This window comes from Podarcis liolepis, assembly GCF_965112155.1.
Source record: "Podarcis liolepis genome assembly, chromosome: 8".
Classification (NCBI taxonomy): domain Eukaryota; kingdom Metazoa; phylum Chordata; class Lepidosauria; order Squamata; family Lacertidae; genus Podarcis; species Podarcis liolepis.
In genome coordinates, this window is record NC_139560.1 from 62,214,516 (window position 1) to 62,242,513 (window position 27,998).

General features: G+C 43.1%; 1 protein-coding gene across 4 annotated transcripts in view; it reads right to left on the minus strand.

The window, feature by feature from the left end:
- Nucleotides 1–3,790: 3,790 nt before the first annotated feature.
- Nucleotides 3,791–27,998, minus strand: part of TMEM170B (transmembrane protein 170B) — a 31,292-nt gene continuing 7,084 nt past the window's right edge. The window contains exons 3-5 of one of the 4 annotated variants that reach the window (XR_014529638.1): nucleotides 26,810–27,044; nucleotides 4,284–4,532; nucleotides 3,791–4,231 (exon numbers count right to left, since the gene is read on the minus strand). Coding sequence is in view for 1 of the 4 variants with exons in the window: in XM_083519763.1 (XP_083375889.1) it covers nucleotides 26,914–27,044 (131 nt within the window). In the remaining 3 variants the exon portion in view is untranslated. Of the gene's footprint in view, nucleotides 4,533–11,214; nucleotides 11,471–18,936; nucleotides 27,045–27,998 lie in introns of those variants that run through there. The other 3 variants (XR_014529639.1, XR_014529640.1, XM_083519763.1) reach the window with 3 other exon arrangements.

The following is a 27,998-nucleotide window of genomic DNA, read 5'->3' on the forward strand; positions in this document are numbered from 1 at the left end:
TGTGAATCAGGATATTCTTCAAGAAAAGCTATAGGGTGGGGAAGATCTAATTATAGACCACTAATATTATCGTCTTCTTTTAATCAGCCAAACAACAACTAAAGTTAGGATTCAGAATTTGCATCAGTTCTGCACTTCTTTACATTTATTTATAGCTGTATTCTCTCTGTCTAGGTGTGGAACCCCTGTATAAATTAGAAGTTTTTATTGAACAAATGCCCCCCCACAGCCCAGAACTGGGCATGAATGCTTTCATGATACTTGACTGCTGCCTACAGTATGAAATCTGAGAATTAAAAAAACCGCTCAGTAAATAAATTAAATTGAAAATGAACAACATAGAAACTTAGGAAGTTGCCTTATACTGAGCCAGAACACTGGCCCATCTAGCTTAGAATTTTGTCTACACTGACTGCCAGTGACCTTCCAAGGTTTCAGACAGGACTCTTTCTCTACCCAGAGATGCTAAGGATTGAACCTGCGACCTTTTGCATGAAAAGCACTTGCTCTGCTACTAAGTCACAGCCTTGCCTCTTCTCATTACCTGAACCCAGGGCTTTTTTAAAGGTGGTGAAAGAGGAAGCGTTGGAGCACCAATTATGGAGGGCAGGTGGACAGGCTCCCTGCTTTTCTCAGACCATGTAGACTTCTCCTTCTGGAATACCAACATTTCTGGTTACTATGATGTATACAACATGCCCCCACCCAAACAAATGCTCTTAAGAGAGTGGTGCCATTTTGCAATGTACACGTGAACATTGAATATATAATGAAACACAGGCCTTGGATTTTTGTTGAAAAGAGCCCCCCCCCCACATCTCTTTGTCCTTCTCCTGAAAAATCAGCAAGGCCTTCAAAATGTCAACACAAAATAATTCTGATATAAACAAAATGTAATGGCGTGAATATTATGAAATGAATGCTGGGGGAAGCAGAGTGAGTCCAGCAAAATTATTTGGCATTATTTAGCACCATCTTCTGGTGAAATGATCGTATTGTGGGGTTTTGGTGTGTTTCTTTTAAAGCAGAGACATCCTATTTTGCTCTCAGGCTATTTAAATGCAGATAGCTACTTAGGCCAGGGACAGGAACCTGTGGCCCTGCAGCTGATGTTCAGCTCAAACTCTGCCCCAGCCAGCATAGCCAATGCTCAGGTGATGGCAGCTGAAGACCAACAACATCTGGAGGGGATTAGGTCCCCTTCCAACAGGCTAAAAACAGCACAGTCCTAACCTGGTCTGAAAGAAGGAAGTCCTATTGAATACAGGGCTGGTATACTTCCAGGTAAATGGGGGAAGGATTACAGCTTTGGACACTTTATACTCCCCTCCATGAATCATATAATCTAAGAGCAGGTAATAGTCACTTAAAATAATAAAGCAGCACATCAAAAAACAAAACAAAAGGGAGAATTTAGAAAGCTGTGCATTTAAAAAAAAAAAGCATGCCTGCTATTGTTTGCAGACAAGACTGCTGTTAAAAGCAAAGCTTCAACAACAACCGATGGGAAAAGGCTGGATGCATCTTTTCCTTTGGACTGATTGACATGGAAGTAGGGGGTGTGGTGACAGACAGCAGACAGCAAAATGTCAGAAAAGCCCGCCTACCAATGTGCTTCAGTGCATCCAGTTGAGCAATACCTATAGACAAACCAGCAGCTGCTTTCACACACCAGACACCTCTAACAATTTCCCAGCACATAGTGCTTGCTAGAGATTGCTCCACTTCTGGATTATGCTTTATCTTGAGCTCTCCTTCCTCCTTTCCTCTTTCCCTTTTATTTCTCTTCTTCCTGGTCTCCCTACCTTCTTTTCTACCCCTTGCTTTCTCCCCTCTCCTCTCCCTGCATCTTTGCAAACACTGAGGGAGGAGGGCAGCATGTTTCTTCTTCTTCATTGGCGACCACTCCTAGCCAAGTAAGATTGTCTTCCATAAACACGGTTTTAAAAATGAGTCCATAAGTGACTGTGTAGGCCAATTCTGGACCCACACGTCCTTCCACAGTGGGGACATTGGTTCCTGGGCAGCAGCTGATCACGGTGTGGATTTGCCAAGCGTGCCTTCCTCTTAGCATGTTCTGAGTTTGAGTGTCTTCAAAGCCCATGACACCTTTGGTAAAGGCTGTTCTCCAACTGGAACACTCGCATGCCAGTGTTTCTCAGTTGTCGGTGTTTATATTACATTTTTTTAGATTTGCCTTGAGACAGTCTTTAAACCTCTTTTGTTGACCACCAGCATTACGCTTTCCATTTTTAAGTTTGGAATAGAGTAGTTGCTTTGGAAGACGATAATCAGGCATCCACACAACATGACCAGTCCAATGAAGCTGATGTTGAAGAATCATTGCTTCAGGCAAGTCTGACCTCTGCAATAGAGCCTGTCACTTTTGTAGGTGGGATTCAGTCCTATGCTGGCAAGTTCCGGTTGTGTAATTATGGTTGTTTGTGAAGAACTGACCTGGACCCTGCAATCATCACCCGAGGCCTTGTTTGTGTGCCTCCTCCACAAAAGGCCTGGAGGGCGGCAACACAAGAAGGGGCCTTTTCTGTGGTGGCTCCCTGCTTGTGGAATGCTCTCCCCAGGGAGACTCACCAGGCACTTTCATTGTAGATCTCAAGGTGCCAGTCTGTATAAGTGCCTGCCGTCAGGTGATGACTCCAAAGACAGCTGATCATTCAATAAACAAAAAATGCTATTCTTCAAAGAAAAACACTTTTTAAAATACAGCTACATTTATGTAGTCATCATCAGAACAGTTTCAGAAACTAAACAAGACTGCTGTTCCTTTGCAGCCCCAGGAGCTGAAATGCACCTCCTCACCTAATGGCCCTCCACAATAAATCAAGAGCTTTAGCTGATTCATCTGCTAAGCAGGGCTTCCCAAACTTGGGTCTTCAGCTGTTTTTGGACTACAACTGCCATCCTCCCTGACCACTGGTCCTGCTAGCAAGGGGTGATGGGAGTTGTAGTCCAAAAGCAGCTGGAGACCCAAGTTTGGGAAACACTGGTTGAGACTAAAACCAGACCTGGCCCAATAAGAAACATCTTGGACGTTCACAACAGCTACATATTCTAAACAGCGCTCTGCTGCCAGTAAGTGGAACAATGGCCCTTGTGCCTAGCTCAGAGAGCTGCCAAAACCAATATTTAGTGCTAATGTGTGTGCTCCCACTCCTGGCTCAGGGACAGCTCTCGAAAACAAAAGGCTTCTAGATCTGGGTAGTCCTTTGTATGCCCCACCATCCCGTGCATCTTAATCCACACACAAGCCTCTTTTTCAAAACCCTGGTTATAAATATTCACAGAAGCAAGGGGGGTGGGCAGGGGGAACAAGGTGACAATCAAAAACCTGTAAGAAATTTATTATATTTATACACACACACACAAAAACCACACACACGCACATATATATTTAACACAGAGAATGCTCGGCTCACAAAGGCCAATGGAAATGCCTTTACTTGGCCCAAACAATTCTGGTCTTGTGCTCAAGCATATGCAGTCATTGCCCTGCCTACACAGTAACTTGGCACTTGATGCTGCGGCCTCCGGGCTGAGATCTGCACATTTAATCCAGGCAAGCCTTAAAGCATTTGTGCTGATCCCAGGCCACGCAGAATTCCCTGAAAATTCTGATGGCAGATGGGAAAGATAGGAAGCTGCACTGTCCATTTTCTGACTAGTGGCATAGCATGGGTTGGCCACAGGGGTGGTTGCCTCAGGCACAAAATGGTTTGGGGTGCAATTGAAAACAACTTCTCCATGCGAACCAGGAAGTGACCTCTCCAGACAACCGAACGACTCTTCTTTTATTATCTCTGCAGCTACAGTCTTCTGGGTGACGCAGGCACCATTAGGCAGTTGAATGCACATGCATAGTCCATCCGTTCCCCTCCCTCTCACCCCTACTCTGCACAGCTCCAGGCGCTAGCAACCCATGCTATGCCACTGACTACTTGTCCACTTACTCCAGTATTAGGGGGCAGGCATGAGCCCCACCATTTGCATTGTATCTGTATGGGTGAGGATTTTTTTAAATTAAAAAACTAGATTGCATCTGGTGTTCATTCTACTCAGAACAGACGCACTGAAATGAGTTTATGTGACTAAATAAGTAACAGAGGCCTATGAGTTTCAATGGGCCTGCTCTGTTTGTTGGTGGCAACACATAGGTCTGTTTCTGAGTTGCTCTGTGCTCTCTCTGTGTCTGAATTTTGGGCTTTGAGCCTCCCTGTATAAAACAAACCTCTGCGTTCTGTTATTCGCTATAATGGGAAATATACAAATGTCTAGAATTCCCCCACCCCATTGGCCAAAGTGGATGAAAGTCCAGAAGACGAGCCCTGTCTGAGTCATTCATTCTTAACCTGAAGGTTCATTTCCACTGGAATGTGCATGGTCGTCCTTCAGATACGTCTCGGTGTGCGAAGCAGCTTCTTCCTGTTTGAAACGGTCACCATCTGCTGTTGTGGAGAAACATTTCCTGCACGTTAGTTCCAACCACTTGAGTTCATGCAGTGCTGCCTGCAAAGCTAAGCAAAGGGGAAATGCTTTTGAGGAAACACATCATACGTCATTCCTAGAACGTAGTGTCATCTGTGATGGAAATGAAGTTCTGGCCACCTGCAGATAAAAGAGTATTCCCTAATTTTTTTAAAAAAAATTTTTTGTAAATAAACCTTCCATTCCACTGCCAAGGATGGAGAATGCTGCTGGACTCCCATCAGCCCTAGTCAGCAAGGTCAATAGTGAGGGATGATGGGAGTTGTAGTCCAACATTCAGATGCACCACAGATTCCCTATCCCTGATTTAAATAAAAGATGTTTGAGGCTGCAGTCCTATACCTACCTACCTGAGAACAAGTCCCACTGAACACAATAGACTTATTTTTGAACAGACATGTATATTGCAGCAACAGGGGGACCACACACACCCCAACAGCCCAGGGGCATGACTCCTGGGGGCTGAACCCCATTGAACCCTCTGATATTTGTTAGTGGGGGGCTGAGACCCCTCAATGTTTGTCTAGGTGTCAAGCACAAGGTTCCATGGAGGAGGAGAAGCCCCTGGCCCGTGGTGGCGGCAGGAGGAGGAGATGGAGGAGGAGCCACAAGCCATGAAAGCCGAGCTGCTGTGTGACACCCGGACGTCAACATCTGGGCTTCACACACAATGTTGTGACATTGTGCATGGCACCCGGATGCGATGTAATGATGTCATGAACCACTACCAATCTCTTTCCTGAGTCGGCGCACCTGCAATAGCTTATGTGCTCTCATCTGATGGGTTGTCCACAAACAAGCTGAGGCTTCTCCTACAGAGAAGCCGTCACTGCTCTTTCCTCTTCAGCCCCTGCTCTTTCCTCTTCAGCCCCCTCCTACGAGATAGTGGGGTAGGGGATGGGAGGGATTTGATTGGCCCATCCCTCACCTGAACAGACTCCAACACGTCCTGCTCACCCATTTCCAACAGCTCTGACCATTCCTCTTCCCCTTTGCCCTGGCTCCTGCCTCACGGCTGGCACCAAACCCCATAAATAGCTGGCCGCCTCTCCTGGGTCAATTCCCAGGCCTCCTGCCTCTGCCACATGCTCCTCAGAATCACTGCCTCTTAGCCTAACCTACTTCACAGGGTTGTTGTGAGTATTAAATGTGGAGGGGGAGAGCCATGTACACCGCCTTGAGCTCCTTGGACAAAAAGGTAGCCTATAGATGCAACAAATGAAGGATATACAGTAAATAAATAACATGACTCAAGGCCAGAGGAATTATTTTGGTGCCTGAAGCAGAAAACTCCGGAACTATCTCTTCCCCTCCCAGTAAAAAGACAACAGCAAAATATGAAACAATTAGCCATTTTCTGCCCTTTCGTGACACCCAAACCAGCCACCTGAGGCAGACACAGCACTCTTGAGTAGGATTGGCAAACCTACTTTGCTCAACCATTTTATGTTCCCCCCAAACATTGCAGAAAACTGTTTGCAAGAGGATTGCATGGGCAGGATGTGCCTTGGCCCAGTATACCTGAGGAAGCGTTGCCGCCCCCATCGTTCAGCCTGGACACTGAGGTCCAGCGCCGAGGGCCTTCTGGCAGTTCCCTCACTGCGAGAAGTAAAGCTACAGGGAACCAGGCAGAGGGTCTTCTCGGTAGTGGCACCCTCCCACCAGATGTCAAGGAAATAAACAACTACCTGACTTTTAGAAGCCATCTGAAGGCAGCCCTGGTTAGGGAAGTCTTTAATGTTTGATGTTTTGTTGCTTTTTAATATATTCTATTGGGAGCTGCCCAGAGTGGCTGGGGAAACCCAGCCAGATGGGCAGGGTATAAATAATAAATTATTATTATTACAATTGCAGGCGCTCTGGTGAGGTAGTGCTATTCACCTGACCGCCATGTTGTTGTTGCTGCTGCTTACCGGGAGATAGCGGGAAAGGCAGCAGCGAGATTGCCTTTGCTGGTGCATTGGCCCCACCTTGGCCTCCATGCTACCCTGCCCCTCCCCTTCTACCTCCCAGGAAGCAGCATCAATGCATCTTGATGGAGGTCCAACCGCCCACTTACTGTGTGCCTGTAACCGTGCAGTCAAACTACTGCCCCTGTGCATTTCAGTTGTTGGGAGTGTGAACACTAGTGCAGATAGTCTGAAGATCAATCGAAACATTCACTGTCTGTTCTCGCAGGGTGCAATTCGGGGACCCGTTTGTTTATTTATTTTTAACCTGGGCCCATCTGCTGAGCAGGTTGGGAGAACAGATTTGCGACCAGAAGGCTACATTCGCATACTCCTTTGAGGCCAATGTAAATAACGCAAGGCCTAAGCAAAATGCATCTAGCTATCCCTCCCCTGCCCCCCATAATAAAAGGAGAAGTTCCTGTCATTTTGCTTTGCTTGCCTTGGACCCCAGGACTTCCATTGTGTTTGGAAAAAATCACAGCATTCCAGCACAAAGAAACAGAAAGCTGCCGAATGCCAGCCAAGTCTTTCAACAATCCTCTGCAAGAGACTTGCTGGCAGAAGTCAACCCAAGGAGCTCCCCCTCTCCCCTCAGGTTTCCTGCCATTGTTATTGCAGAGAGACTGGAATTCCACCTAAATGGATTTGACCCCTTTGCTAAACAGCCAACACATATTTCCCTGATTACTATATTCCCGTTTTACGAAGGGGACACGCTGCGTGTGGAAGAGGAGGAGGCGGAGGCAGGAGGGAGAACCATAACCTTAGTATATTCTTAGACCTGGGCTTTTCCAAACAGGTCATTGTTGTTCTTTCTTCTTTGCATCAGAAGAGCAACAGCTCGCCCATCTGGCCAGGAGGAAAAATTTCAGCCCGCCTCTCAACAGCAGACCATAATGCGGGAGTCCTGTGCATGGTGGAAAATGCAGTGGCCCTCGAAGTTATGATCATTGGCCACAGTCCTGAAAAACAGAAGCACCTGCCCATTGATTTCAAGGGGAGAAAGCTAAGCAATTGCTTACCTACTCTCTGATTTTTAAAAAATTCAGTAGGAAGTATCCCCCCATTCATATTTGTGTCCCGGCTTTCTTACACCATGGAAACATAGCAGGAATGGATGGACCTGTCAGTTTCAGTTAGTTTCTTATTTTCCCAGCCTTAATTCAGTTCTCCATATTCCAGAGGTTTAAAAAAACAAATCCTCATGAAAATTCATCAGCCTTTCAGTACAAATTTCTTCTCATAAACACATTCTTGTATGATGTTTTGACTATGATGCACATTTTTGCAAGCAATTTTCCCTAATCGAACACATTTTTGTATGCTATTCTCACTAATATATGCACTTTTGTGCATCAGCCTTTCAGTACAAATTTCTTCTCATAAACACATTCTTGTGTGATGTTTTGACTATGATGCACATTTTTGCAAGCAATTTTCCCTAATCGAACACATTTTTGTATGCTATTCTCACTAATATATGCACTTTTGTGCACATTTTCCCCAGTAAAAACACTTTTCATACATATTGTTTGGCTGAAGAACTGCCTTGCAAAATCAGAGATGTGCAAATTCTTGAAGGATAGCTGTATTTCAGTTCATGTATTGGTTCGAGAAGTGCAAACCAAATTAAATTTGGTTTTCATTAAAAAACCAAAATGAGTTTTTCCTCCATCCCAAAACCTGAGGAAGTTGATTCCCAAGCGGTCTCCTGCACTGGTTCAAAAGACTACTTGCTGGAGGTGAAACCACTGCTTTGCCCCCAAACTGAACCCCTCACTGAACCCCCCCCCCCATTAAATGCCATTGCATTATTAAACTGTAGCAGCACTGTTATCTTTTTCAGAAGTGTTGGTTCAAGAATCCAAACAGCTGAAGTTGTAAAGGCATTTCAATATGAGGGAAGTGTTTTAGATTTATGGTATGCTCACCCTCAAACTGGCAATGAGAACCAGAAAACCAACCGAAAGGGTTTTGTGTGTGTGTGATAATGCTGATATCCAAGTGAAACAAAATGTAAGGGGTCAACAGCGAGTCATCGCACAGCATGAAAAATTCATTCTGAGGTCGATGACCATTTTCTCCATTTCCAAGGTTATTAGTAGCATGGAGAACACATGTCAGAAAAACTGGTGCTGCCAAGTCCCCTTTTTCTTCTTAGCCCTGCTGAAACCAATAAGATTGCAGCGATAAAAATCTGGGCCCTTTAAATAAATTTTTAGAAGCTATTTTCTTGTCCAGCTGGTGGAAGGGATAACGAGGGTCACGTCCTTTAGATTCTCTTTTATTTTCCTTTGGTACAGGATGAGTTCAATCAAATGTGAAATATTCAAACATCCCATCCAAGGAATCTGAAGAGCCAACACAATGCACTTTGAGCCAGAAACAATGCTGCGCGTCCGTCTCTCGGGTGCCTCCTCTCTCCACAACAAGCCTCGTTCTGTCTTGGCAGGGCGCACCCTTGCAACTCCCTTGTCAGAATGTCAGATTACATGTCGCTACAGAAATAAAACTTGATTCAGCCGGCCAGATGGTATACTGGCCGCAACAGTCCCATGGTGCAAGCCCTGCCAAGCTAAACTGACAACGAACTTTCTCCTGTCCTCTTTCTCTGTAGTGTGTGCAGTGAAGCTGCCCCTAATGCGTTTGCTTGACCTGGTGAATTTCGTAATCAGGTGATGGCTTCCTGCAGATGCCACCAGAAGGTCTCTTCTGCTCAATGGAGCAATTGGGCCTTCAGTTCTGTGGCATCTGCCCTTTGGAATTCCCTCCCCTTGAATAGCAGACTGGCGAAATCTCTGTGGGGCTTTTTTTGGCACCTCTTTCAACAAGACTTTTAAATTGAGATCTTCCCCAGCCTACCTCTGTATTGGAATTATTTTTTTAAAAAATGTTTTTATTTTTTTAATGCTTGTTTGCCACCCTGAACTCCTTTGGAAGAAACGGCAGGATATAAGTTCTGTAAGGAATCCTAATCATTAACCTGTGTGGAAGTAGCTCTTAAATCTGAACGGTCTCCCTCCCCATTTAAGAGCAGGCTAGCTGCAATTTTTCTCCAGTGTTGCTGCGACTGCATTGGTCAGTCTTAGCCTGTGTTTGGAAGAAGGAGATCTCCTCAACCTTCTCCTCCTGCCTCTGCTGCACTCTGCGCATGTGTGAAATTCATCATTGTCTCCCCAATAGTTCCAAAACCAGGAACATAAGCCTTTCCCCTTGCGTGTCTTGAACTGTGCGTGCATGTGTTTCACTAAAACTTCCAAAAACGAATGCCATTCTTCTTTGCCAGGCACCACACAATGCTTTCCTGAGCAGAAGGGATTTTCTCTCCCCCACTTTTCAGCAGCTTGAATCTCTGAAGGCAGAACAGGATGTCAAGAGGACAAGAACTCAAATGGTGCTGGCTGGTCAGGAGAGGCTGTACAAATCAAGAATGAAGTACCCCCCCCAACCCCCAGGGAAATTATTTACGCGCCTGGACCATAGGATAAACCAAAGGCCTGGCTTTAAGCAACTGCAACAACAATGGGTCACATTCCAGAAGAGCCAAAAACAAATGCTGCAGCCAAAGAATGAACGGATGAAAATACACTCAGGCATACAGGCAAGCGATCGAGGATCTCTGTCTAGTGATCATGTTTGGCGCAATCCAAGAAATGAAACCTAAACCCCGTGCCAAGCCTTCCCAGCAACTGCAGCTTTTCAGTTGCGTGTGGCAAAGGTCCCAGCACGGCTCAGCAATTTGTAGCCTCCACGTGCTCCGCCCGGCAGTGAAGGAGAAAACACAATGTTCAGAAAATCTTCAGCATCCTTGGAAAACCTGGATCACCCACTCTTTGGACTATTTGTGTTCCTTTGGTCATGTGATGCCCATTGAGTATTAATTTCCAAAGGGGAACAAAAATATTTTTGGGTTTGTTCCCATCCTCCAGGAAAGGGAAAGAGCAGAAACACTTAGAGGTAATTAATGTAAACTTATTTTTCACTTCTGGAGCTGATCTGCGGTATCTCCCTTTTAACATTTCCATCTCAGTTTCTTTTAATGGTTAATCCATAACTTCTGCAGATGCCAGCTTCCTTTCGTTGATTATCTACATGCTTATAATAAACAAAGGCTTGATTCCAACCCAAGCTTTTTCTATTTTCATTATTGCGAAAATTATTGAACACCGCTGCTTCCCTTGAGCATGCAGACTTGGATGACCTAAATCAGAGAAGGCCTTCTGGACTACAACTCCCATCATCCCTCACTGTTGGCTATGCTGGCTGGTGCTGATGGGAGTTGGAGTCCAACAAGATCGGGAAAACCACAAGTTTCCCTTCCGTGACCTAAATCAATCATCTGTGCTGATCTTCTCAAAGCCTGTGATTCAAGAATATAATGTGGTTGCCATGTCAAATCGCTGGATAATTATGCCTCAGTATCTTGGAATGGGATTGTAGGACTTGGCTAGAACATAACTTGTCATTTAGGAGGTCAGCCTCCAAAAGACTCCAAAAGACAATCTATATCCTGAAGAAATTGATTGTTCTGGAGGATTTACATGGATCATAGAATTTTATGAAAATATGTTGATGCTGTAATTATCAGCATCACAGTAATTGTTACACCAATCTTGTGTCAGAATTGTGGCATCTTGCTTGATACAACATATTCAAAAGCATCCCATCATTCTATTGATCACCACGTCCCTGATGTAAAAAAACTGTTAAGAATTTCTCTCTTTCACTACCGGGAAAGGAAAATCATTACTAAACACCTGAGCCTTTTGTCCCTTTTTATCTTTATTGTTCGCTTTCTCAATGGAGGAGAATATTTTCCCAAAGTGAAGTGGGTGAGTTCACCATCTACTACACTTGGTGGATAATCAAATCCATTCAGAGTATCGGAAATTCTTCCTGAAGAGCTTTAAGCACTCATTCAGTATTATAAACATATGGCACAATTGATAAAGCACGTGTGGTTTCCTGCTGCTCTTACACAGGTCATCCAGATGTTAGGGAACAATTGCAGTCATCTGTCGAAATGAATGAATGAACATTAAAAAATACCCCAAAACTGCGGGGCAATGGCAACATATTTCTGATGCATGAAATTATTATTTTCTTGCACGTGGCAGCAGAATCTAAAAGGCAGAAAGCAACCCATGTGTGCTTCCCTGAAACATCTGGTCGGTCACTGTAGGAAACAGCATATTAGGCCAGATGGACCTTTGATATGATCCGGGGGGAGGTTTGAAAGGAATAGGTGTCACAAACCTGTGCTAATATTATCCAAGACTTTAGTCCAGGATAGCAACACCATAAGTAAAATACTGTAAAGGTAAGGTAAAGGTACCTCTGACCATTAGGTCCAGTCGTGGACGACTCTGGAGTTGCGGCGCTCATCTCACTTTGCTGGCCAAGGGAGCTGCCGTTTGTCCTCAGACAGCTTCCGGATCATGTGGCCAGCATGACTAAGCCACTTCTGGCGAACCAGAGCAGCAGACGGAAACGCCGTTTACCTTCCCGCTGGAGTGGTACCTATTTATCTACTTGCACTTTGATGTGCTTTTGAACTGCTAGGTTGGCAGGAGCAGGGACCATACAACAGGAGTTCACCCCGTTGTGGGGATTTGAACCGCTGCCCTTCTGATCAGCAAGCCCTAGGCTCAGTGGTTTAGACCACAGCGCCACCCACGTACGTGTACGATCGTGCAAATAAACCTTCAGCAACCATCTCTCAAGAAAACTATTCAAATTATTGTTGTTCTATGGTGTCTGTTTCTGTGTGTTATATGCTTGCCATGAAAAAAGGATGATCCATTCCAAATCAGATTAAGATATTTATATGATTAGGGTTTTCTTGATGATTTATTCATTCTATTTTCCCCCATTGTAATGATGATGCAATATGACTGACTGTTCCCCCTTTCTGCCCAATTTCAGTTCCCAGCTTCCTAACAGAGGGATGGATTTCTTGGACCTTCAGTCATGTGGGTGGGGTATGTGACAAATCACCCCAGACAAGACTTCTCTTCCACTCCTGTCTGATATTTTGTCTTATTGGTAAGTTGACCATAACTGACATCTGACTTGCTCCTGCCTGATGGTCAGTGTCTGGGCTGTGAGAGCTTGTGCTTCTGAAGCATCCTTGGCATATGACCAAGCAAGATGGTAAATCCAGCCATGTCCCCCATTAAGTAACATGTTTGTGACATGTTAAGATGGAAAGAGAAGGTCAGCTTTCAGTTCTTATTCTATAGTTGTCAGGAAAAGATCAACTAGTTTGACCCGGTCATGACCCATCTCCTGTTTGCAGGAAGTAATTGGACAGATAGTATTACAGGCATTCCTGCTTCCACACAGGTGTTGAGCCAGCTGCTGCTGCTGCTCCCCATCTGGCAAGGGGCTAGCAGACTCAAGTCTGAATCACCCACTACAGAAGTTGTTATACCTTAGGAATTTTTTATATATATATATTCTCTTCCTATTAGGACTGCAGCAAGAACTGTGGCTTAGTATAGTGGCCAAATGACACATTATAATATCAGGGAGAGTCAATGGGGTGCCCTCCAGTTGTTGTGGAACATCTATCGTCCCTGACCAGTGGTCATGTTGGCTGGGATGATAGGAACTGTAGGCCCACACAGCTTGAGGACACCATGTTGGCTGTCCCTGCATTGAACACAGCCATGTATGGTATATATTTTATCTGTTTCCTTTTTCCATCTGAAAGCAGACTCTGATGTTTGTCTCAAAGTTGTCCCTAGCAGCTGATATTCATATCTGGATAACCCTCTTGAGACTGTAGAAGCTCCAGAAAGATTTGCCCATAAAAAACCAGTACATTTAAGAAGAGGGCTCTGGGTTCTTGAACTCCCTTCTGTGGTATGTTTCCTTTCCATGGAGAAATTCTTTCTTTTCTTTTCTTTCTTTCTTTCTTTCTTTCTTTCTTTCTTTCTTTCTTTCTTTCTTTCTTTCTTTCTTTCTTATTTATTTTTACACAGGGGGCTTTCAACAAGGATTGAAATGGTGCAGAAACAGCAGAGCTGTAGTCCACAATATTTCTGATTGTGATGGGAGATTTATTGCGAGTGTATTTGTGACACAATCATACTGTATGAGTGGGGGGTTTATTCTGCTTCAGTTTGTTCTGCAATGACGCCCCAATGCTACAACATTATTGCTGCCTGGAGAGGCACCACAAAAGCAGCACAAAAATAAACCAGGACTTGCTTTTGTGGTAATAAAAAATTACAGGATTTCAGCAGAAAGTGGAAGGATATGCACAGATTGGAAACAAAGCAGTGTGACTGTACCAAAGCATCTGAAGGCACAAAGTGTATTGAAAGTGGGACAGTGTGTGACCATCCTGCTAGCATCGTGAGCACAGATCACCATGGATAAGCAATAAAAAGGGACATATGGAGAGGTCCTAGCTCTCAATACTGAATTGATGCTTCTCTGGGAGTTCATTGGAAACAAGCCTCAAGTGTGCCATGTCAAAAGAGAAAACACCTGGAAAATCACTATTTCCCATTCAGATGGCCTCTGTGGGGGGGTTGGGTCCCATTTTTGTTGCACTTTAGTGCAAGAGTACTCCTCAATTGGGCAATAAAGCGATAACATTAGGGAAGCATTACAGAACTAATAAAGCAGAATGTGTGAACAGTCCAGTATAAATCTACCATGAATACATTTTCGTAGTACCAGTGATATGTTCCAGAATGCACCTGCAACCCCACCCACACCAAAGAACAACAACCTAACAGTGTGAAGGAAGCACACTAGTTTCCAGTGGCATCAAACTGGTTTTCAGCGGAAATGAACTAGCTTAACTGGGCATGAGTTGTAACATCAAGCCTCACAGAACAAGGCTTGGGCAATAGCTACCTGTTTGAATACAAAATGTTCTGTGAATCTCATTGTCTTTCTTATCATCATTATTTAAAAAACCACTACATTAATATCCGACTGATGTTCTGAAGTGTGCCCCAAAGCCTCATTCAGAGAAATGATCAAGAAAGTACATCTAGATCTTGCATTTCCCAACTACCAGCAAATGTTGTTCTGAAATTGATAGGAAGAGTCAGCCCTGTTCTTTTTGTTACTTGACAGCAGCAAGACCTTGCCAGATCGCCCTGGGCTTCCCTTGGAAGTTTCCACAGGAAACTTTAATGATGTTTACTGAACGGATTCTACAGGTCGTTCTGTCCAAAAAGTTAGGAGCAGGGCTTCTGCAAGTGCATGTTTTTATCGGAGTCGTAAGGAAATATGTCAAACTTCCAAATAATTCTTTTTAAAACCATCTGAGAAGAAACGTGAGTGGGAGCAGCAACAGCTTTCTGTAACCTGGAGCACTTCTGTTCTGTTCTGAATACTCTATTCCGTTCCTCCTCACCATTCTCCATTCCTTCAAAGACAGCATCCTGCATCCAGTGAGCATGCTCAGTCCTCTGACGGGTCCCTCTGCTTAGTATCCCCCCCCCCCATTTTTGTTCTTCAGCAAACCTGGAGGTTTCTCCAAGCCAGCAGATGCCTCACATCTAGCATGCAGGCGGTGCTGCGTGGGCTGCATAAGTTTTTGCACTAAGAGGAATTAAGAGTTTGTTACTGGTATATATAACTACCCAATTAGATATGATAAAATGAGATGTGGTGATAAGCAGTGCTTTGTTTCTTTAAGAAAAGAAGGTGCCGGTACTCTGGGCAGTTGCCCTGGGTGCAAAATTTCCTCAGGGTCAGGAAAAACAATTACATGCAATTACATGTCTTACTGGAACTTCATTAAGATCTGGCCATGCTTGCTGGGGTTGATGACAGCTGGAGACCAACATCTAGAGCAGTGTTTCCCAACCGGTGTTCCGCGGCACACGAGTGTGCCGTGAGACATCGGCTGGTGTGCCGCGAGATGCCTGGAGGGAGGCGGGCGAGTTGGGCGGCGAGAGGCGGGGCGGCGGCGGCGAGGAGAGGCCGCGCCTCCTGCTGCTGCCTGGCGCTCCTCCTCGCAGCCGGCAGCGCTGCCTGGGCGCCTCCGCGCGACTCTGCCTCGCTGGGTTTGGTCTCCCAGCAGAGACGGGTCACACGCGCACCTCCCTCCCTCCCTCAGCCTGCGCGGAGGGAGAGCCAGAGAGAGGCATCGCTCCTGCGCGGCGGGAGAGGGAGCAGCCGGAGCGATGCCCCAAACGAGCTGAATTCCGAGCGAGGGACTGAGGGGGGAGGGAAAAAACTTTCACTTTCGTGCGTCCCTCCCGGCGTGACGCTGCGCGCTGACGTCACGGGGCGGGGCTTTAATGGTGGTGTGCCGCGAGATTTTTTTTCAGTAGACAGGTGTGCCGTTGCCCAAAAAAGTTTGGGAAACACTGATCTAGAGGGCACCACACTAGTCCTGTCTAGCATCATCAAGAACTGCTTGGAGGACTTCTGCTGGCTGAGAGGTCAATGGCTCTGAGGAAGAGGACCCCCTCTAGTGGTGCTATACCTGTGGAGGTCCATGCTGAAGAAGGCTGCTCAGACCAGGACACTTACAGGTTTTTCACAGGCTGTTAAAGATTTCTATTGGTTCATTACTAATGGAACTTATTAGTCACTTTTACACAGTCTTTTGGGTGAAAAAGGAAGCAGCTGATAAGGGTGGGTGTTCCATCTGTTTCAATGACTCCTCTGGGCTTATTCCATTTTAATATCTGTTAAGAACCTGTTTATAGACTAAAACAGTGGGATGTAAACTGCAAAGCCCTTGAGGTATTTTGAGCAGGTAGGGTTTAATAAGAAAACACGTAAAGAAACAACAGTTATCCTAGGTGTGGAGAATAAGAACATATAGCTCAGTTGGTAGAGCATGAGACCCAATCTCAGGGTTGTGGGTTCGAGGCCCACACTGGGCAAAAGATTCCTGCATTGCAGGGGGTTGGACTTGGTCCCTTCCAACTCTACAGTTCTATGATTCTAGAAGATGAGCCCTGCTAGATCAGGTCAAAGACCCATCTAGCCTAGAATTCCATTCACATTTGTGGCTCCAAGAAGCTGAGACAGTGGCCACACCCCAGGAGCAGCTTTGACTGGCCAGCTAAATCAGGTGAGGGTAGCCAATGTGTCTCAAACCCTCAGTGAGTTAGGGACTTTCTCTGCATGTGAACACAGGCTCTGGAAGATTGAGCGGACGAAACCAATAGGGTCCAAGAAAACTGGTCTCGTCAAGAAAGCTGCTGTAGAGGGAAGTGAGGGGCAGGTGGGGCTCTTCAACCTGGGAAGGTAGTCCATCTAGAAGGTAAACTCTGGTCGTAAACCTCCACTGCCTTGAGGGACATCTTCGGGAGAAGAAAAGGCTAAGGAGTAAACCCTACACAAATCTGGAGTGGAGTCCTTAAGACAGCTTGATGGCGCCTTGTACGACTCCATCCAGCAACTCTTGCAGCTAAGCTGGTGCCAAATATATTGCTCTGCTTTCCTCTGGACTACATCAGCTAGGCCGAGGGGTGGGAGGGGGGTCTTGTCATCTGGGCAGACCAGGACCCCCATGCACACTGCCCAGGCTTGTGTCCCAAAGTCACTACAGTGCTGCTAATGCAGCGGTTTGGCTTCATCCTTAGAGGTGCACCCCATTGCCTGTTGAGACAGACGGAGGCTGCCAAGAGCTGGATCAGGCCAGTGGTTCCTTTAATCCAGCATCCTGTTTTCATGGTAGCCAGCCAGGTACCTATGGGAAGCCAGAAAGCAGAACCTGAACACAGCAGCACTTTCCCTACTTGCGATTTGCAGCAGCTGGTATTCAGAGGCATACTGACTCTGACAAGAGAGGTAAAATCTAGTAGGGCTCTTCTGATGAAGACACAAAACTTGTTGAAAAAGATGAATCACATTGTGACCGAATCCTGTAGGAGCACTGTCACTACATAACATGCAAACTATTCAAATAAGCTATGAGATGAATAGAAAGTTCACTGCCATGCATTTGATGAAAATGAAGAGGCAAAGTGCACCACCTAGTGACAGATCTCCAACCCTACAGAGCAAAATGCTTAGTTAAACTGATCAGTTGAAGCTAACAGGTCCTCATCATTTTTATTATTCAAATTGCCCACCAGGCATGTTATGTACCTTTGTGTAAAACATCTTAATAGTCAAATCAGTTTGTCATCTACACTGATGCTCTACTCAAATGTAGACTCTTCCACATAATTCCAGTAACCACTACTTATGCTACTGGAAAAAGATCCCTACCTGCCAAATTGGCTGTCCAGCCTCTGTTTATGTGCTTTCATTGAAGGAGGGTCCCCAACTCCCACCATAGACTACAGTGGTACCTCTGGTTACAAACACTTATGGTTACGAACTCCACTAACCCAGAAGTAGCTGCTCCTTGTTGTGAACTTTGCCCCAGGATGCGAATGGAAATTGAGCGGCAGAGGTGTGCGTGCAGCGGGAGCCCCCATTAGTGAAAGCACACCTCAGGATAAGAACGGTTTCAGCTTAAGAACGGACCTCCGGAACAAATTAAGTTTGCAACCAGAGGTACCACTGTATTCCGAACAGGAGGAACTGCTTGACAGTGGGCCTTTATCTCAAAATTTTATCACAATCTGCTTCTATGCTATTTCCACCCTTTACTTTTAATCTTGCCTTCTGAATAGAGAACAAATCTGCTCCATCTTCTTGTTTTTCCCCTATTTTGAACCACTATCAAATCAGTGCCACTCACAAATGGCCGTTTTGTTCCAGAAGTCGATGTAAAACTGGGAATTTGGTCTGTACAATTTTTTTGGAACCATGTGATATATTGAATGAACTCTGCATGGAAAGAAAGAGCCAGTATATCCCCACTGCGATAATGGTCCTAGATCAGCTAACAATCAAATAATGGACTGGCCAAGACATGGGCTGAGATTTTGTGTCATGGTACCTGCTTTATGGAACATTTCCCTCAGAGCTGAGGCCCTTGCTGGAAACGTTTAGGTAGCAGGCAAAGACTTTTTGGGAAGATGACACATCCTTTTGTTCTTTTGTATGTGAATTGTCCTTGGCTATTTTTATTATTCATTGCATAGATTATTAAGGTGTAATATGAACTCCCCTTGAGCACCAATTATTAGAACTGTGTTTAAATGAAGTTAAAAGAATTTAATGTGTAATACTATAAGATTTTTCAAGAAAAGCAGCTTTAGGTCACCTGGCACACTATACATTTAAATTACACACTTCCAAATCCTGGGAACTAGTTTGTTACGGGTGATAGGAACTATACCACTAGAAGGGGTAAATTACTATTCCCAGATTCTTCTGGGGGGTTGATTTAAATGTATGGTGTGCATATTGCTTGGGGGTGGGGTGGGTTCTCCACCCCCCCCAATCAATTTCAGGGAGTGAGCTTGGGGGGGGGGGTGTTCCATAGTGCAAGCGAAGTCCTTGCACAGGGCTTCTGCTGATGGGTCTCCTTGGGTGAATCCTGCCTATCATAATGGAAAATACCAAAGCAGTTCCTTCAAAGTAAAAAAAGGAAACATTTCAATGGAAAACATTTATTGTTCAAGAAGTTATTTACAGGAAATTATTTACATGGTAGTTTGTACAGACTGAGAAATTTAAAAAGCTGCTTTTATAAAAAAATATACATTTACAACATATTATACACAAAAACGTTTTATCCCTTTTTCTTTAGAGCTAAACTATTATATAAAACATGCAATATACGACAACACATTAGGCAGCATATATCTTAAAAGGATAATGAAAACATTACCTTTGTACAATATAATATTCTACAGAATATGAACTTATAATTTAAAAATGTTCCTTCCCATTTCAAGAGTTCTTACCTTTTGGTCTGACTCCACAATTCTCACCTGGGCAAACAAGCATAAAAGCCACATACTGCATGCACTTCAGTACACACCAGCACACCCATTCATTTCAATGAAGGAAACAGCTCCTTCCATTGGATCAGACCCACACTATTTTATCTGTGTTTTACAAATGCAAATGAAGTTTCATTCATGTATGTTTTTCCAGTTGGAGCAGAAGAAAGGGAAACATCCTCATTCGTTTCACTATTCCTAGACACACAGATTATTATTTTAACCGTTACCCCAGAAGTCACACTCTGTTTTTTGTGCGCTCATTTTTTGCCCGGGGGGGGGGGGGAGAAACAGGTAAAGCAAATTAGAAGCAGCCTCTTTAGTTGGGCCACATGCTGCAAACAAATTGTAAATGACAAATAGGAATTTCCACGTTTCCTTGAGGCTCTCCAAATATACAGCTAACAGACTGATGCTTACTTGACAGAACAATGTCTTAAAGAAATATCACTTCCTTATATCAAAATGTGTTCAGCATAAGTGACCAAGGCTTAAGTATCTTGTGGCATGTAAAGCACACACACTCCCAATGCCATTTCTACACAGAAGTGATGCAGGGATATAAAACAGCTGTATGTGCAACATATTTGCCTTCCCCAAACTTACATATTGTTCATTTGTCAACTTGCTAGTGCAAGATGTCAGTTAAATAAAGACTAAGGCTGTGCACACACATTACTGTTTATTCTGCATCAAGTGTGCTCCTACTGCTAGTTTTTGAAGCCACATTGCCCACAATCCTTATCTATCCTGTAGCCGATTAAGCAATGCTGTGCTTTGATACATTTTCCCCAAAACCAGCTTTGATCAGAGTACTTTCCATCAGCTACGGCAGGTGGTCCAGCCATGCCCTTATATGGACAGGGATAGCCTAACTACTATCCTCAATGCTCTGGTAACTTCTAGGTTAGATTACTGCCATGTGTTATACTTGGGACTGCCTCTAATGATGGTTTGGAAACATCAGCTGGTGCAGAATTCAGCGGCCAGGTTGCTCACTATGGCAACATGATTTGAGCATATACCGCAATTCCTGGCCCAACTACACCGGCTGCCAATTAGTTTCCTAGCCCAATTCAAAGTGCTGGTTTTGACCTATAAAGCTCAGGACCACAGTATCTCAAGGATCACCTCTCCTCTTATGAACCAACCCCAACCCTGCGATTATCATTCAAGGCCCTTCCTTGTGTGCCTCATTCATGAGAGGTCTAGAGGGTAGCAATTCAAGAATGGGCCTTTTCTGCAGTGGCTCCCCACTTGTGGAATGCTGTTCCCTGGGAGGCTTACCTCAGGGGTTTGCAAACTAAGGTCCACAGGCTGGATCCGGCCCAATTGCCTTCAGGATCTGGCCCACAGACGGTCTGTGGATCAGAGTGGGCCGTGGGGATTGTTCATTTTTTTATGCACCACCATTTCCCCCTGCACATTCCCACCCCCCCACAACAGCTATGGACTTGCCCTGCGGCCCGCCGAGGGCTACCAGGCTATGGCCACCACCCTGCCTGTGGGAGCTCTGGGGAAAGAACGTGAGGAGCCGCCGCCGCACTACAAGTGCACCGCCCGGTGAGCTCCAGCCCTGCGGGATGGGCTGGGGGCGCAGTGAAGAGGTGGAACTGGAGGGCAGCTGGGCGTCCCAGACTGGAGGGCCAACTCCCAGTGTACCTGAGCACAGCCTGCTGTCAGAGGCAGCACCCGGCGAGAGTCATCGAGGCCAAAGTGCCGGGGAAGGGCTCCTGCTTCCCCTTCCTGGGAGAGGGGGAAAGGGCCAGGGGTGCTCAGATCACGGGTCTGGGAAGGTAAGCGCAATGGCTGGGGAGGAGGACTACTTGCCCCCCTCGCCTCTTTTTCCAGCTCCCCCCCATGCCGCTTCTCTGGCCTGCCACAAGGTCTGAGGGACAGTGGACTGGCCCGCGGCTAAATAAATTTGCCGACGCCTGGCTCACCTGGTACCTTCATTACATATCTTTAGGCACCAAGCAAAAACATTCCTCTTCTCCCAGGCCTTTGGCTAACTAAACAATCTATGGCCTTTAAAACTTTGGGGGAGTGGGGTTACTGTTTTTGTTTGTTACAATACTTTTTGTGTTTTTATATTGTAAACTGCCCTGTGATTTTCAGATGAAGGGAAATACAGAAATTTTATATGAACAAACATTTTTCCTCCATGACTGAATCACTAACTCAGCAGCTTATAATGCACAGAATGGTATTTTCTCCTCACACTGCAAACATTTATTGCAGTTGTGTGGGGAAAAAATTCACTTGATCATTGTGTTGAGCAATCACATACAGAGCAGGGAGGATTTTAAAGCAGCTTATAACCAGAATGTCATTTCATGTGCAGAGGCTATATGATTAGCCTATAATTTTCAGTGCCATATGGAATTGAACAGGTGTCTACGATGCACCTGACCAACATTTTCTGGGATCATTTAGAACCTCTCAGAGAAAGCTACAAGGTTTTCATTCCTTTCTCTCCAAGACAAGCACTTCTCCTCCTATTAGGCAAATTTAAGGGTCTGAGAAGAGAATTGTTCATAAGCATCATGGAGCAAAGTGGCAGATTCATGCTCTTGTAAACGAAAGGGCACAAACTACAGAAGAAAGCCGTATTTGAAAACATTTAGTAGCAATTGCCAGACATATGATCCAGAATGCCTTCAGCATTGCCAATGATCACTTTAGAAACATCTTAGCAAAAACTCAAAATAAAAGAGTTGGCCTCAGACAGGTAATGTCCCCATTTCAAACTTCAATAATTTTATATTAACTTAAAATAAGTTTTAACTTTAAACTGTGTTCATCAAACCTATGTGGTGGTTTCTCAAATGTGTCCGGACACTTTTCTCTCACAAATCTTTGAAGTAAATGTACCAATCTGATTTGCATAGAATAAGGAAGAAAACCTGCAGTTTGTTATATGTTGGGAGCTTTCTCCAGCTTGCCCCACATTCTTATATCTCCAGCTTTTGTAGTAGACAGAAAATTAACTATTTCACATATTTTTTGCTTGTTACCTCTTCACTTGTTCACCTTCATTAATCTGAATGGAAGAGGAATGCACTTGCCTCAGGAGCCATACAAAAAGCCATTTTTTCCAATATTGTGGCCCCTATTCATTGTCTCTGCACCTTCAGTCACAACTGAGTGCTAGTTTGGAAAACCTGGAGTTCTACGAAGCATTTTTTTCAGAACTAGTTTGTGTCTCATGTTTGATCGGGAGCACAAGTACAGAACATGCAGTTCTAAGGCTGCAATCTAGTCAAGCTCATAAGGAAAGAACCATATAGCATTGAGGCTTCAAAATCTCTCAACTACCCACAGTAGCAGTAAACATGAGGCCTGAAGTAGCATCATATTTTTGAGGAGGAGAAGTTGTATGTGCTTGTTGGATCTGGATCCATATTTCTCTTATTTGCTATAGGGTTGAAATCAACGTGTCTACTCTAAGCATAACTAAGTCTGGATGTAACCCATTGTGTGCAATTATGCAAGAATTTGGATAAAATGCTTAAAAACAATGCCTTAAAATATTAGGCTTAAACGTATGGGGGGGGAGGCTTAAGAAAATTGACTTATCCATGCAAATGGATAATAAACTTCAAACATGACTAATTTTAAAAATCCATTTAATTATGCTGAGAGCTGATTGCTTGGTTATACTACAATACAACAAAAATATGCAAGCTTCAAGTAAAAATAAGTTTATCATACTGAAACAAAATATAGCAAAGTGCAAAACTGAAGAGGAAACACTACTGCTTTCCTCAGATTTAATCAAGAAAAATATATTTAAAATGCTATATTACAGATAAATACAATGAATACTTAACCACCTCTTTGGTCCATATGTTAATAAATTAAGCCAACATAATGTTACCTGTGGTTTTGAATAATGAAAAGTTTTCTAAAATGTCATTGCTAAATATGTTAAGAGATCAGTTCATGAAACTTAAGCTGCCTTAAAAATAAAAAAAAACCTGCAGATTATCTGGAATTAAAAAAACAACAATGAAATTTTCAACTGCTCTCAAACAGTAATTCAGTTCATGGTCAAATACTGGTGTTGCATAAGCTTTACACTGGATTCTTTTTAGAATGCTTCTAAGTAGAATGTTCAATCACTTCCTCAGATAAATTTTTGAATATTGGTGTAGATTTCCTTCATTTCCTGTAGCAGCTGAAGGTATTATTTTAATTCTATTCATACAAAGGGCATTTCACCCTTAAGTAAAGCACACCACTCTAAACTTGCATGAAAGAAGAAACCCACCCTTTTTAGCATATGAAAAAATGGCCCTAGTAACATTACACTTACACATTACTTTCAAAACCGAATACAGAATATTGCTATCAGAAACTTTCATTTGTTATTTCATTGTTTTTTTAAAATATAAATTGGTTTTAAAATGCAATAAACAACTAACTCTGCAATCGCTTCAAAATACAAATGTTATGTATTCTATTCAAAGGCATAGTGCCATACTTATCCTTGGCTAAAGCACATCCTTTTAGTATTCATTACCAAACAGAGACTGAAAGAGAAGATTTTATTTACCATTTTTGATAGAAAAAGAGTCATTTTATACATTGATCTACCGTAAAACACAACTCATTAGCTGAGTTCAACGAGTCATGATCCAAGATTGCTTCCTGTTACAAAGCGGTTCTGGGCAGACCCTTTTCTAGATGGCCACTCAGAACCTGCTGTATTGTTGCTGCCCAATGAACGTGTTGCAATATTTAACAAAGTGCATATCTAGCCTTTAAGTTATTCCTAACCTAACCTTAATACTGATGGGATTTGTTTCTCATGAAAAGTGTAAGTTTTGTCAGAATGAGGCAACCACAAACAACATAGGAAGCATCTGAGCCTCCAGTACAGAAATACATTTCTTCATATAGCCCTAAAGTCAATCGACTTAGAAATTTACATATATAGTCTTCATAACTACTTCAGTACTGGGGCCTGAGAAGTGTTTGCTTTGCAGCTTCATTACACCACTACACAAAACACTAGACATCAGACAACTTCACATACAACATTCACAACAGTATCACATACAGCATGTTCTGATGCTCAATAAAATATGAAACCAATATGGAGTTTTATAACTCCAAAGGCTTGAAGATACAGTGCTTAATATTTAAGTCAATAAAAATTATAATTAAAAAACAAAAACTTTTCTGCATTGACTTGAACTGGGGCAGGTAGCACTAGTGATTTCTCCAAGTTTTTTCCCCTATTATTCATTTTAACACCACTACCACAAGCTATCATAAAATGCAAGCTAATGGCAGAGACAAAACAGGAGTAAGTTGACAATGGACTAGAAAATCCCTTCTAACATATACTCAAGGCACTATAAATTAAAATAGCATTTTATACTAGTGTAGGTTTAGAATGTGCCTTGGCATTTAAATTAAATTACCTGAAACAAAGAACAAAATATATCAATGTTTCTTTAAATACCTCCTAGTATTAATGCTATTTCCTTTCCCCTATGACTTTGATTTAGAGTCTTGGGTGAGCACAAAGCTTCCATCTTTCGGTATGGCAAACAAAAGTCTGCAATAACACAACCGTGAAGAAGCTCCAGTTATACATAGGTCCTTGTAGGATAGCAGCCTATCACTACAACTATAAGAATGAAGACATAATAATAATGAATGTCTTAAGTGTTATCTCTAGACCAAAGTAGGCAAAATAGCCTCTAGTGATAATTTATTAGTATATACAACTACAAATTGTGATTTTGCCACAATATTTAGAAAGGTTGTGGAACAAAGCACTGTGCTGTCAAAGTGTTATTGCTGCAGTTATGATTTCTGTAGGCATTAACTTCTGCTGTCATGACAACCTGTGGTCATACACCCAGAAGGAAGGTAGAGACATGTATAGACTGCCAATTTTGAACAGAAAACTAAGGGCTAATTCACACATTGCACTCTGAGTGAAGGAATACATAGAATCAAGCCCTACAACACCTGTATTAGAGCAGCCAAAAGTAGTAGAAAAGGCAATGTCAGCTAAAGTCGTCCTCTCTTACTGCATATGCCTTGTTTTTCCCAAGTTCCCAGCAAAGGGATTCTTGGCTACTGCCACTCTACTTAAAGAAGAGCACCAGCAGCAGAGTGACCGAGGTGGTGTTGAAAAAGGTGCAGTGATTGAGCAGCGACAACATCTAGCAATTTCTGGTAAATGCAGAATTGGGTTCTCCAGCCACTGCCACCTGCACTGGTTTCCGGAAGTAGGGAGCCTGCTCCCTCTTTCAGCTCCTAATACAGGCATGTTTGTGCATGCTGATTACATGTGCATACTCACTGAAAGGACAGTGTGTGAATCAGCCCAAAGATACAATTAATTCACTCCTTCCCAATACTTACATTTAGATAGTGCCTTGTAGTTTCTCTCTATTCACTTTATAACATGTTTCAGTAAAGACATTACAGTCACACCACTGCTGCTGCTCTTGCTAAAACAACACACACAGAACAGGTCTACTGGAAGCTAAGCATATGAAAGTCACATATAATCACCCCCAAATTATCTCAAGGTTGGGAAATAGGAAGATTTTTAATTCTCTCCCTTTTGATACTGATAATCTACTAGAATAAACATTTGTTCAGAATCCTGGCATAATCACATAGAAAAACTGCATTATTTCCCCATCTATCTTTGACTTACTTTAGATTAGACCATACTGTAAACACATACTTTTCAAGACTTGTGGCTCTTCCTGGTCTTAAAATAGCATTACTGAATGTTTCAACAATCAAGGTCAAAGCAAATATATTTTCGGAATAATGTAGGATTCCTTTTGTAACCTTTTTTAGACATCTGACCCATACAGCCTTTGTTCCAATCTGTAACCATGAATTTGGGACATACCATAACTTGATAAAATAGCAAAAGCATAACATAATGTTACTGAAAGGCTGCTTTTAGTGAATGTGACATATCCTAATTAAATCTTTTCATAAGGAGCTCCTATATTGGATCAATCACATTCATGTCCTTACCAGACTGTTGTTTCAGTCACTAAATCCCGGCAATGCTAATAAATTAAATACTCAAGCAGCTTTCTTCTCCACAGGCTTGATAAATTTCTGCATTGAGATGGAGTTAGTTATTACAATAATAAACAAGTGCCTTGTTGGTATAACCTGAAATTTTTTTGAACTATGTTTGCTGCACTCAAACACTACACATTTAAATGGTCACACTATCAATATTTTTTAAAAAACAAAAACAAATCAACTTTGCATTTGGCACATTTATGATCCATTCTTCAGAAATGCCCGTGTATTTTCCCCAATACTGTTACAAACAATGATCACATCACCATTTGCCCGATTAGCAGCTTCACAAGGTGCTTTATCTTGCAGCTTCTCCTAAATTGATCACACCTTGCCTGTGACAGAGGCACATTAGGTGCAGTGCAGTAATGTGTCATTTTTGGACTCTAGAGGGAACTCCTTTCTAAAAGGGCGGAACCTCTAGGTTTGAAGTCTACATACCAAATATTTCTCCTTGCAATTCAAATCCAGCAGCTACTGGAACAACTTCTGGGAAGCTTCACTGCAGACCATTTCCTTTTAGAAACCAAGTTTTCACAGAGGTTTCAAAGTGTAGCAAGAATTCTCGAGAAGGATATAATTAGTGTCAGTACAGTCTGGCCAATTCCAAACACCAGTGCTTGTAAAGGAGCCATGCTTTTTCCAGCAACTCTGAAAATTCCAGCTACTGCTGCACCTAGAAAATCACAAGGAAGGGGAGAAATATGAAGTTACCACAAAAAAATAGTAAAAGGTTTTTATTTTAAGACATTTTAGGACCAAAATTTTCAAATATTACTTTTTAATTACATTCGGCCTGATCCCGCTAATATTAAGGACTTGTAAGTCCCATTGAACTGAATGGGAGATAAGTATGTTTAACTCACACATTCAAATTAATGGGTCTTGAAAGCGCTTATCTTTAGCTAGATTGTGTCCAATATTTTGTTGTAAGCCTGACCAGGGGGCTATATAAATGTCACAGACAAATAATAATCAAATAAACCAGTAGTTTACATGTCCTATACAAATGCTAGTATTTGCAAGGCTGACACACTGTGAAGCTTTAAGTTAAGTCAATAATGTGTTGGACTTTGTTCTCCCTGAACTTTCCTAAGAGAGAACCCACTTCTACAATGAACATTGAGGGTGCAGTATCAATAAATTTATTTAAAAAATTTCCAGTAGCACCTTAGAAACCAACTAAGTTTGCTCTGGGTATAAGTTTTCGTGTGCATGCACACTTCTTCGGATGCATGCACACGAAAACTTATACCCAGAAAAAACTTGGTCTCTAAGGTGCTACTGGACAATTTTTTTATTATTTTGACTGCGTCAGACCAACACGGCTACCTACCTGAATAAATTTATATATACCCTGAACCACCAGAAACAGACATTAATCCCCTTGCAGTGGAGGTAAAACACAGCCATCATGGTTAGTAGCCGTTGATCACATCCTCCTCAAAATTTATTCTAACTAGAGATGGGAATGCCATGGGGGGGGGGGGGGAACCCCAGGAAATTATATATATTTTTCTCCTGTTTTTTCTTCCAGGTGACACTTTGGGTTTGAAGGGGCAAAAAGGAAGAATAACATTTTTATGCAAGGCATTAAAGAATGCTAATTTGTGCATACTGTAGTCATATA